General features: G+C 43.2%; 1 protein-coding gene across 6 annotated transcripts in view; it reads left to right on the top strand.

The window, feature by feature from the left end:
* The first annotated feature begins 604 nt into the window (after positions 1 to 604).
* The window catches only part of SYNRG (synergin gamma), an 88684-nt gene continuing 76574 nt past the window's right edge, over positions 605 to 12714 (top strand). For 4 of the 6 annotated variants that reach the window (XM_087956610.1, XM_026680460.2, XM_087956589.1 and 1 more), the window contains exon 1: positions 626 to 794. In XM_087956610.1, coding sequence (XP_087812736.1) covers positions 655 to 794 — 140 coding nt within the window. In that variant the 5' untranslated portion in view covers positions 626 to 654. Of the gene's footprint in view, positions 795 to 12714 lie in introns of all 6 variants that reach the window. The other 2 variants (XM_087956581.1, XM_026680457.2) reach the window with 1 other exon arrangement.

Genomic DNA, 12714 nt, shown 5'->3' with positions numbered 1-12714 from the left:
ATCTAGATTCCTTAGCATCGGAGTCCTTTCTGTGCCAGGGATGATTGTATTGGGAGTCCTTTCTTTGCCAGGGATGATGGCATCTAGAATCCTTCATATTGGAAGTTGTTTCTGTGCGGGGATAATGGCATCTAGATTCCTTAGCATCGGGAGTCCTTTCTGTGCCAGGAATGATTGTATTGGGAGTCCTTTCTGTGCCAGGGATGATGGCATCTAGAATCCTTCATTGTGCCGGGGATAATGGCATCTAGAATGCTTCGCATGTGCCGAGAATGCTTGCCTCAGCAGCCCTTCCTGCCCTGACCAGAAGGGTGGCCTAGGCCAGGGGTCTCCAACCTTGGCCAGTTTAAGCCTGGCAGACTTCAACTCCCAGAATTCCCTAGCCAGCAAAGCTGGCTGGGGAATTCTGGGAGTTGAAGTCCGCCAGGCTTAAACTGGCCAAGGTTGAGACCCGGCCTAGATGGCCACAAGGGCTCCCGGAGACTCCACCCCGCCAGTCTCCACACCGAGGAGTGTAGTAAACCCTCCAGCAAACACCCAACCCGCTCACCGAGCCCTCCCCAGTGAGCGCGCGCCGCCGGCTCTGCCCCGGAAGTGGCGGCCGCAGCCGCGGCCCAGCTGACAGGAGGAGGAGGCGGCGGCGGCGGCTGCAAGATGGCGCTGCGGCCGGCGGGGCTGGGGGCCGGAGCCGCCCCCGCCGGGGTCTCCGGCGTCGCGCCGGGGATGCCGAACGCAGCGGCTGGAGGCGCCGGAGCAGCGACCGCAGCAGCCGCGGGAAGCCCCGGACCCGCCAGGTAGCCGAGCCACAGAGGGGCGGCTGGGCGGGCAAAGAGAGATGCGGGGGCGGGGGGGGGAGGGAAGCGGAGGGTCCCTCAGGAGGGTCGTGAGGGGCTCCATTGTGTCCCATGCTCCGCCTGTGTATGGGAGGGGCGTGTCTCGTCCGCTTTTGGGGGGGCAAGAAGGCTGAGAATGCGTGGGTCGCCTGTGACATGCGCGTGGGTGGGTGGGGGCTACACCTGGCGATGCCCAGGTCCGCCCCTCCCTGTCATTCAAAGTGGGATCCAGTGGGGTCGGTCCACTCATGGCCTTGCTCGCCGGAGTGCAAAAGCGGGTTCCAGTGGCTCTCCAGGACACCCCAAGAAATCCACCTGGCTCCTCTAGATGTTGGGCTTCTCTTGCACGCCAAATTCATATATGTCTCATGTTTGACAAGTCTACCCAGCGTGCAGGCATCCACACCCACACATCCCACTTCAGTAATGGTGGTCTTCGACTTAAGACCAGAGTTGAGCCCAAGATGTACGTTGCTAAGTGAGGCGTTTGTTGAGTCTTGAGTTCTGCCCCGTTTTACGACCTTTCTTGACTGCTTGTTAAGTGAATCACTACAGTTGGTCCGTTAATAACCTGGTTGTTAAGTGAATCATGCTGCCCCAGTGACTTTGCTTGTCGGAAAGTGGAATCAGGTGACCCCAGGGCACTGCAGCCGTCATAAATGTGAGTCAGTTGTCAAGCATCCGAATGTAAATCATATGACCATGAGGATGCTGCAACGGTTGTAAGTGAAAAACAATCATAAGTCCTTTTTTCCAGTGCCATTGCAATTTTGAAGAGTCACTAAATGGACTGTTGTAAGTCGAGGGCTACCTGCATTGCCTCTGCATACAGACATATACTGTATGATACCAATAAAGGAGAATATTTTTAGCTCAGGGTTGAAATGAGGGGTCAGTCAATCAGAATAGAGCTGGGACCTTGGAGGTCTTCTAGTCCAACCCCCTGTTCAAGCACAGTACACAAACCAGGCCAGATCCCTCGAAAGAGGGGGAAACCATGTACAGGAAAGGAGAATTTACACAGTTTACCCTCTTATCTTTTTGAAACAAACATGGAAAGTGAAAGTTACAATATCTACAATGCCCTTTTGGCTGTGACACATGCATTACATTCAGTGTATGGATCCAGAGGCCGAACAACCATGATAAGACTTGGAAAGAGTCTCAACTGTCCAGTCATGGCAGGTAATTTCTGTGACTATTCAGAATAGAGCTGGAAGGGACCTTGGAGGTCTTCTAGTCCAACCCCCCTTGCTCAAGCAGGAGACCCCATACCATTTCAGTGGCTGTCCAGTCTCTTCTTCAACACCTCCACTGATGAAGCACCCACAACTTCTTGAGTGACGTTTCACTGATTAATTGTTCTCACTGTCAAGAAATTTCTCCTTAGTTCCAGTTTGCTTCTCTCCTTGATTAGTTTCCATCCATTGCTTCTTGTATTGCCTTTGGAAAATAAGTCCACCCCCTCTTTGTGACAGCCCCTCAAATACTGGAATACTGCCAATCCATTTCAGCCATCCATATCAAAACTATGAGGGTCCTTGGTGCTCTCAGAGCTTGGTTGTTTTCTTTACCAAACTAGGACATTTCATTACCAAACTAGGTAACATCATCAGTGCTATTTGTTGATGACAAGTTGACTAGTACTGATGACATCACTTAGTTTGGGTAATGAAACGTCTTCAAGAAAATAGCCAAGCTCAGAGAGCAGCAAGGATTCATCATTTCAACCCTGGGCAACAAATATTCTCCTTTATTGATATTATGTATGTCTGTATGCAGACGTGCTGCTGTAGTGGGTGTGTGGATGTGAACACCTGCACACTGGGTGGACTTATAAAAAATCCAGCAGGGTTTTTTGTTGTCGTACACTGGCTGAGCATTTTTCTGAATACATTCACACACAAAATCCATCTGCCTCCCCCATAGGAGCATGTAGGAGTGTTCAATTTATACTGCCAAACATTTCAGGTTCATGATTAGCTACCAATGAAAAAGCCTTTAACCATAAACACAGTCAATTTGCGCACAATAGTGGATACACACTAATTGAGCATTTTTCTGAATACATTGAAAACTGGTATATATAAAATCCCACTCCCACTCCTATGAATGTTTATTGAAGGTGGTTATTTAATAATTTATAGGTAGTCCTTGGCTTACAACCATGTGTTTACTTAGTGATTGTTTGAAATTACAACACTGAAAAAAGTGCCTTATAATCATTTTTTACACCCATGATCCTTGCAGTATGCCATGTTGACAACTACCTGTATATGGCTGCCTGTTCCAAATTCATCCATACACACACACACACACTCACACACACACTAGCTCGATATTCGTGCTTCGCTACGAAACTATGTGGTCGGGCTTAGTTTTTAGGGAAGAAAATAAGGGGGGGAATTCTGCCTCTGCCTACCAGCATCCATTGGTATTCATCTGGCTAGTGTCCTCTCAGTGTGTGAGAGAGTTGAGGGCTGTTTGGAAACTGAAGCAGTATTTGCTGTGTGAGCAAGAAGGAGACAGCAAGGAGCCTGGGCATGGCTTAGCTCAACTATTCTGTACTAAAGCTGCTTGCTGCTCTGAAACTGAAACTGAAACTCCTCTACTTGTGTTTTGCATTTGGAACAGATTTCTTTTCAGGTGGGGAGGGGGAGTAGAGCTCCTTAGCATAAGAGCATGTTAATAATAATACACTGCTAAAAAAAAATAAAGGGAACACAAAAATAAGACATCCTAGATCTGAAAGAATGAAATATTCTTATTAAATACTTATTAAATACTTTGTTCATTACATAGTTGAATGTGCTGACAACAAAATCACACAAAAATGATCAATGGAAATAAAATTTAGCAACCCATGGAGGTCTGGATTTGGAGTTACACTCAAAATTAAAGTGGAAAAAACTACAGGCTGAACATCATCATCCAACTTTGATGTAACGTCCTTAAAACAAGTCAAAATGAGGTTCAGTAGTGTGTGTGGCCTCCACGTGCCTGTATGACCTCCCTACAACGCCTGGGCATGCTCCTGATGAGGTGGTGGATGGTCTCCTGAGAGATCTCCTCCCACACCTGGACTAAAGCATCCCCCAACTCCTGGACAGTCGTGGTGTTGGTGGATGGAGCGAGACATGATGTCCCAGATGTGCTCAATTAGATTCAGGTCTGGGGAACGGGTGGGCCAGTCCATAGCATCAATGCCTTCGTCTTGCAGGAACTGCTGACACACTCCAGCCACATGAGGTCTAGCATTGTCATGCATTAGGAGGAACCCAGGGCCAACCGCACCAGCATATGGTCTCACAAGGGGTCTGAGGATCTCATCTCGGTACCTAATGGCAGTCAGGCTACCTCTGGCGAGCACATGGAGGGCTGTGCGGCCCCCTAAAGAAATGCCACCCCACACCATTACTGACCCACTGCCAAACCGGTCATGCTGGAGGATGTTGCAGGCAGCAGAACGTTCTCCACGGCGTCTCCAGACCCTGTCACGTCTGTCACATGTGCTCAGTGTGAACCTGCTTTCATCTGTGAAGAGCACAGGACGCCAGTGGCGAATTTGCCAATCTTGGTGTTCTCTGGCAAATGCCAAACGTCCTGCACGGTGTTGGGCTGTAAGCACAACCCCCACCTGTGGACGTCGGGCCCTCATACCACCCTCATGGAGTCTGTTTCTGATCGTTTGAGCAACCGTTTGAGCACATTTGTGGCCCACTGGAGGTCATTTTGCAGGGCTCTGGCAGTGCTCCTCCTGTCCCTCCTTGCACAAAGGTGGAAGTAGTGGTCCTGATGCTGGGTTGTTGCCCTCCTATGGCCTCCTCCACGTCTCCTGATGTACTGGCCTGTCTCCTGGTAGCGCTTACATGCTCTGGACACTACGCTGACAGACACAGCAAACCTTGCCACAGCTCCAACTGATGTGCCATCCTGGATGAGTTGCACTACCTGAGCCACTTGTGTGGGTTGTAGACTCCGTCTCATGCTACCACTAGAGTGACAGCACCGCCAGCATTCAAAAGTGACCAAACCATCAGCCAGAAAGCATAGGAACTGAAAAGTGGTCTGTGGTCACCACCTGCAGAACCACTCCTTTATTGGGGATGTCTTGCTAACTGCCTATGCTTTCCACCTGTTGTCTATTCCATTTGCACAACAGCATGTGAAATTGATTGTCAGTCAGTGTTGCTACCTAAGTGGACAGTTTGATTTCACAGAAGTGTGATTGACTTGGAGTTACATTGTGTTGTTTAAGTGTTCCCTTTATTTTTTTGAGCAGTGTATATGAAATACTAATGCTCTGATGGTCATTTCCAAAAAATCCTTTCTTAGTGAGCCCCTAGAAGCCAAGAGAAACATACGTGCCAAATTTCAAGTTTGTAGGCTTTCCGGTTCTGGAGATTTTGTGATGATGCATGAGTGGTATTTCGCTTTTATACATATAGATATAGGAAATTCCCGCCCCTCCAACATGTATATTGTTTTTGAAACTGTCAGAAATGTATCAATTTTATTTTCTGGATGCGGTATAAAGAGATAAGATTTTTCTTCCTTTCTTTTTCTCCCTCTGCACACAAATTTCCTCAGAAAGTTGATATTTTAAAATATATATTTTTATTTAGTTTAGATTTTAAAATAAAACTTTATTGTAAACAAGCAAAAACAATTTTAACCTCCAAGGGAGCCCTTGTCCCTTCTTCATGTCAATCAGAGATAAAGGGAGAGATAGAAAAGTGATACTTTAAGATTTACATATATAGTAATCAGAGGTAGCATTTAGCAGGCTCTGACCAGTTCTGGAGAACCGGTAGCGGAAATTTTGAGTAGTTTAGAGAACCGGCAAATACCACCTCTGACTGGCCCCACCCCCATCTATTCTCTGCCTCCCAAGTCCCAGCTGGGTCTTCTTTTGTTGCTCTGCACAGGAGAACGGAGCTGGAAATCAGGTTAGTGGGGTGGGGAGGGAATGGGGATTTTGCAGTATCCTTCTCCTGCCACGCCTACCAAGCCATGCTCACCAAGCCACACCACGCCCACCATGCCACACCCACAGAACCGGTAGTTAAAATTTTTGAATCCCACCGCTGATAGTAATGTATAGATTTACAGTATAGGTTTAGATAAATACATTCAGAATATCCAGATATTTGACCTTTCAGTTATGGATTGGTATATATTAATAAACACACACATAGAGAGTAGATAAGAGCAAATAAAATAACTGACAAATGTAAATAGTTTTCCTTGACCAAATATATATAAACAGAAGTAATAATTGATGTTAAAAATATGTACCGATAAGCAATTTCTTTACATCAATTATATATAAAATTAGAACATTAGAAGATTGACCTGGTGCCAGGTTTTTGTTGTTTTTAATGTTCTAATTTTTCATCTGTTTAGTTTTTTTTAGTTTAAATGTGATTTGTATGTTGTTTTAACTTTTTATTGAGAACCACTCAAAGTTGATTAGAAGATGGGCAGTTATAAATGTTTTAAATAAATTAATATAGTGTATATGTGTGTCTGTATAAGATACACATAGAGAGACTAAATTAGAATACTTCTCTTCATATTTTATACTGTTAGGGAATAGATTAGATTCCTTTCCTCACTTCCAGTATCATTTTTTAATTAGAAGAGTATATTGTAAATGATGGGAAGCTCTCTATTTTACAATCTCCATTAAATAGTATCGGGGCTGAGCCAAGAATTTGAAATGGTTATGAAACCTCCAATTACTGATGCTTAATTAAATATCTAGTTCAAACAGTAGTTCCTTGCTTAATTTAATATGTGTCTTGTTAAGGAGAGAGGGGGGATCGTTTATTTACTCCTGTATTTCCTATATTGGACAGATGTATCATGAAAAATTGATATCAGAACTAAAGTTTACACTTTCAACCCAGACGTAATGTTAAATACATTTTAATGTCCTTTAGCCTCATAGATCTCTTTTCACTGAGTTTGTTTCTTGAAAAATGGTATATGTTTCTTCCTTCTTTCTCCAATATATTTACAAAGGAAGTGAGTATTTCAAATCTTTATAATAATACAGGTAAAACAACACAGACACACACAGAGAGAGACACCTTGAGTTGAGTTCAATTTGTGGTGAGTACACATGCATACAGAGCTTTTTTTTCTCAACACAAAGGAAGTGGTTTGCCATTACCTGCCTTGAGGATTGCTTGGGTGTGTTTGTTTGTTTATTTCTGGGCCTAGCCCTGTGTTTATCACACTCTGGTAACTTTAAGATGTCCGGACTTCAACTCCCAAAATTCCCTAGCCAGCAGCACATTGCCTGAGGAATTCTGGGAATTGGTTGATGTTGCCAAGTCTGAAAAAAAAATGACTTTAGCCTTTAACTCTGGGGCCAGTTTGGTTTAGTGGTGAAAGCACCAGACTAGAAGCCAGGAGCCTGTGAGTTCTAGTTCCACCTTAAGTATGAAAGCCAGCTGGGTGACTTTAAGCCAGTCACTCACTCCCACATTCATCACACAGGGTTGTTGAGGAAAATAGGAGGAGGGAAGTAATATTGTGAATGCTCGCTGCCTTATTTATAAAAATAACAAAGGCAGGAGATAAATATTTCCTGGTGATTTCCCATTCAAGTACTAATCATGCCCAATGATCACTCATACTCTAGCCCTCTCAATAAGTACTATTAAGAGACTGAATGATAAAGAAATGAACAGGTAGTCCTCCACACTTGGAACCAAAATTAGTGAGCCACTATTAAGTGAGCCGTGCCGGATTTCACAACTTTTATCGCCACAGTTGTTAAACAAATCACTGCAGTGAATCTTGTGATTGTGAAGTGAATCTGCTTGTTGGAAGCCAGCCAGTGATCATATGACCCCCTGGGACAGTGCAACTATCATAAATACATGCCAGTTTCCAAGCATCTGAATTTTGATTATGTGACTACGAGGAGACTCCAACAGTCATAAGTGGGAAAAACAGTGATAAGTCACTTTTTTCAATGCCGTTGTACCTTCGAACGGTCACTTAAACAAATGGTTATAAATCAAGGACTACCTGTATAGGATTGAGGAAGGAAAAAACATCCACCATTTTTGGTATAAGGAGCTCAAAATTTTTAGCAGGGGAACTGCCTGCACTGGCAACAGTAACAGTGAACAGTATTTCAAATAGTTAGGATTAGTCATCCATTTTCTCCTTAAAAAAACCAACATTGTAGTCCTGTCCACCTTAAAAATCACCTAAATTAATTTTTGCTTCTCATCAAAATTCTTTTGAAATTCCAGCCTATTCTACTGACACACTAGGATATGAGTAAGCTAATAAAAGTTTTTGTGGGCAGATAAGCTTTGGAGTGTTTGATTAATGAATATTCATTTCCTTTTACCACAGAGAAATAGATGGCAGACAGAACCAAGGCCTTTTAAAAGTACCCAGTCTTCCTAAAATGTCATGGCAGGCTGTTATATCTGTAAAGAGTGATCGGTTTTAATGAAGCCCAATACTTGCAGATCGTATGTAATTTTTGTAGGACCTTTAGCATCAAAGAAATAATAGTTTGGCATTATTATTTTTTCTTGAACTTTGAGTGTAATTAATAAATGTTCTTCCTTTTTCTGCATACGCTCTTATAAATCACCCCTTCTTTAGAAAGGCATCTATGTTTAATGACTTTTTCTTTCTTTCCTTCCCTCATTAAATGGCAATGAGTCAGGCCAGGCTGGGTTGTGTGACACTACCTTTTGTGAATACCTGCTCTCCTTTTCCTTGCTGTTGTCACCATCGGCACCACAGGAGTCTTATTCAGATATCAGTAGGGAGATTTAAATATAATATGCAGATATGAACTCTGAAATAAGACGGGTTGACCTCTGTTGTAGGCTTGGTATAATTAATCAAGCCACCCACCTGCGCATGTGGTTGTTAACGTCTGCTGTTTTGTATTCTGAATTAGTTCTGCTATACAGATAGATCAAATTTACTCAACCTGATGCGCTTCAGAGATATTTGAGCCTTTGCTCCTAGACCTAGAAGAATGGTGGCTAACCTTTTTGGGCTCCTGTGCCAAAAATTGTGTGCGTGCTTGCACGCTCGCACTCGCATGCCACCACCCAGAAGGCAATGTGTGCCCCCACGCCCCCTACACATGCGTGTATAATCCCCACCCACCCATGCCACCCCCTTACCTACACTGCACCTCACAGCTGATTTTCGGCCAGACTTCCGGTATTTTCGGAAAAACAGGAAATGCCGAAACGAGGCTAGTTTTTGGCCTGCAAAGCCTGCAGAAGCCTGCAAAAGCCTCCTTCAAGCCTTTGGGAGGCCGAAAAAGGCCTCAAACTGGCCGAAAATCAGCGATAAGGCACGCACATGCCCAGTGAGGTAAGTTTGCCTGCAGCTCACGTGCTGGCACAAATGGCTCTGCGTGCCACCTGTGGCACGTGTGTCATAGGTTTGCCATCATGGACCTAGAACAAACACCTACTAATTGGAGCACCATATGTGTATGTGTGGGTGAGATCAATGTTTCTCAGTTCAGCAACATGAGGACTTCAACTCCCAGAATTCCCCAGCCAGCAGTTGAAGTTTATACATTTTTAAGAGGCCAAAGTTCAGGTTTAGTGACTATTTGAAATTACAGTGGCACTGAAAAAGTGGCTTATGGCAAGTTTTCACACTTAGGACTGTTTCAGCACCCACAAGGTCAGTGATCAAAATTTGGGCACCTGGCAACTGGTGTGTATTTATACAGTTGAAATGTCCTGGGGTCATGCGATCACCATCTGTAAGCTTCCCAGCTGGCTTCCGACAAGCAAAGTCAAGTGGGGAAAGCTAAGATTTGCTTAATGACTGCATAATTCACTTAACAGTTGCAGTGATTCGCTTAACAACTGTGGCAGAAAAGGTTGTAAAATAGATGCCACTCATTTAATAACTGTCCTGCTTAGCAATGGAAATTTTGGGCTCAGTTGTAATCGCAAGTCACTGTTAAGTCAGTTGTTAAATGAATCTGGTTTCTCCATTGACTTTGCTTGTCAAAAGGTTGCAAAAGGCCAGCTACTTAGCACCAGCAAAGCTAGCGAAAATGTTTAAAGATAAATCAACCAAATGCTGGAAGTATCATCAAACACCAGCAACATACTACCATATGTGGAGGTCTTGCATAGAAGCTAAAAGATATTGGACAAAAATACACACATGGTTGGAAAAATTATTAAACAACATATAGATTTGAAACCTGAAATATTTTTACTAGGAATGGTACCTGAAGGTTACAGTAAAGAAAAACATATTTAATCATACATGTATTAACAGCAGCTAGAATTGTATTTGCTCCGAATTGGAAAAGTGACAAGATACCGATAGAGGGAAAAGTAATTGAGAAAATATTTGAATGTGCAGAAATGAATAGATTAACATTGGAAATTAAAGAAAAAGAAGAATCTGAATGCTACATGGTATGGGATTTATTTTATCAATGGTTAGAAAACAGAACAAATTAAAATGGATTAGATGAATATATGAAGCAATAAGAGAAGATTGTTAAAAATAGATATATTGGATATTACTTATGAAAATGTGATTATTGTTATATTAATAAGGAGAGTATTAATCATAAACTTTAAGCACACAGAATATATACCTGATAGACACACAGTTGAAATGGAATGGATTTATTGTATATAAAAAATAAAAACTGCTATTAAATAAATAAATAACTACAACCCAGCTGCCAATCATCCAAGTTTGATCATGTGACTACGGGAATGCTGCAGTAGTCATGAGTATGAAAAAACAAGTCATAAGTCATTTTTTTCAGTGCCATTGTAACCTCAAACGATCACTAAGCAAATTATTGCAAATCAAGGACTACCTGTAGAGACCACATTTGAAGACTTTGTAACCCTTTTTGTGGAAAAGAACCAATGGCCATCAAGAAGTAGGGAGCTCCTGTAAAAAAGTAAGAAATCACTCTTAGGGTTGTCCAATCCTACCTTCTACCAAACAGGTAATCATTTAGAGCAGCCTTAAATTTTTGTGGTGCTGATTATTACATATGGCTGGAATATTATTCAAGGTCACTAGCCAGTTGAACAAAGAACGTCCATCCAATCTGGGTCAATCACCAGGACCAGAGAGGTTTTGTCTTCTGAGCTTTCGGACTTACGCTGGTGACCATCTTTAGGGAATTTCTCTCTTCCAAGCTGTTGGGCTCCAACGTGAGCACAAAAACTCAGAAGACCAAACCTCTAGTCGCAGTGACTGACCCAGATTGGATCCTGCAGCATATCCTGGGACACATATATTTGTTTTCATTCATGAAAAAACATCCGTGAATGTAATCCTGCAATTGGTCCTTGTGAAACTTAAATTGGAAAAGTGACTGGTCAGTTCAATAGGCATTGACGTTTCCCACAATCCATGAAAGATATTCTGAAACCTAGCGATGGCATAAAATCTTGTTGATCTACATTGGTTTAGCGCAGGGGTCCCCAACCGCCGGTCCGCGGACCGGTACCGGTCCGCGGAACAAGTCTTACCGGGCCGCTGGTTGCTGGCGCCGCCATCTTTTTGGTAAAAAGTGCTTCCGGTGAGCTTTTCCGGTAGAAAGCTCACCGGAAGCACTTTTTCATCAAAAAGATGGCGGCGCTAGCGCTCGATGAGCTTTTCCGGGTAGAAAGCCATTTCTACCGAAAAAGCTCACGGAAGCGCTGGCGCCGCCATCTTTTGACGAAAAAGTGCTTCCGGTGAGGTCACCGGAAGCACTTTTCGTCAAAAAAGATGGCGGCGCCCAGTTGATGCTGTACCGGGCGCGGCGTCAAAAAGGTTGGGGATCACTGGTTTAGCGCAGTCTTCCCTTACCTAATAGCAATAGCACTTAGACTTACATACTACTTCACAGTGCTTTTACAGTCCTCTCTAAGCAGTTTACAGAGTCAGCCTCTATTGCCCCCAACAATCTGGGTCCTCATTTTACTGACCTCGGAAGGATGGAAGGCTTGACTCAACCTTGAGCCGGTGAGGATCGAACTGTTGGCTGTAGGCAGAATTAACCTGTAATACTGCACTCTAATTACTGCGCCACCAGTTCTGCCATCTTGTTCTCCTGGATTAAAGACCCATCATTTCCTGGGTTCTATGGGAGCTGGAGTCCACCAAAGCTTGACCGTTCCAAGCTGAGAAAGGCCGATCTGGAGAGATTGTTGAATTATTACTGCAGTAATGGGAGCCCCTTTCCTGGCCATGGTCCAGAACAATTATAAAGTACATCTATCTGCCCTTGGACTAAAAAAAAAAAGGCTATTTTCCATATTGCATTCTCATCATCCCGTGACAAAGCAATCAATAAGTGGCCTAGGGTGGATTCAGATGTCTGGTTTCTCCTAACATTGGATAAACTCGAGAACCTTATCACGTCTTCGATCTACAGAGGAACCAATTTATGCCTTTGACTTTCTCGCCTTTCAGTCTTTTTAATTGTACTCGATGCATTTTCTCCTCCTATCCAATGACAAAAAAAACCCCAACCAATCATTTCTTTTCTCTGCACATTTTATACCCGGTGCTAACTAACATAACACTATTTCTTTTTTCAAGAAAGCAAAGTCCAAAGCGTTTTCGTACGAGTTTTTTGGGGGTCAATACTTGTCAATTTACAGTATTTTTGTCATTTTTTTAAAAATTCGAGAACGGCAAACCAGTTGTCAAAGATACACAGCAGATGAGACTTGTTCCCTGGGGATTTGTGAGGCACTTGTTTTGCTATTATGGAGAGAAACAAATGCTACATTTTGTTCACACCTCCTATATATCATAAAATACAGGGAATTGTGATTAAACAAATACATTATGATATTAAGCCTCTTGCAAGCATTAGTCTAATTTTTAAATT

This window comes from Notechis scutatus, chromosome 1 (assembly GCF_049901735.1).
Source record: "Notechis scutatus isolate UNSWTSFEM ecotype Mainland chromosome 1, rNotScu1.2, whole genome shotgun sequence".
Classification (NCBI taxonomy): Eukaryota; Metazoa; Chordata; class Lepidosauria; order Squamata; family Elapidae; genus Notechis; species Notechis scutatus.
This window is presented reverse-complemented; position numbering and strand designations above follow the sequence as displayed.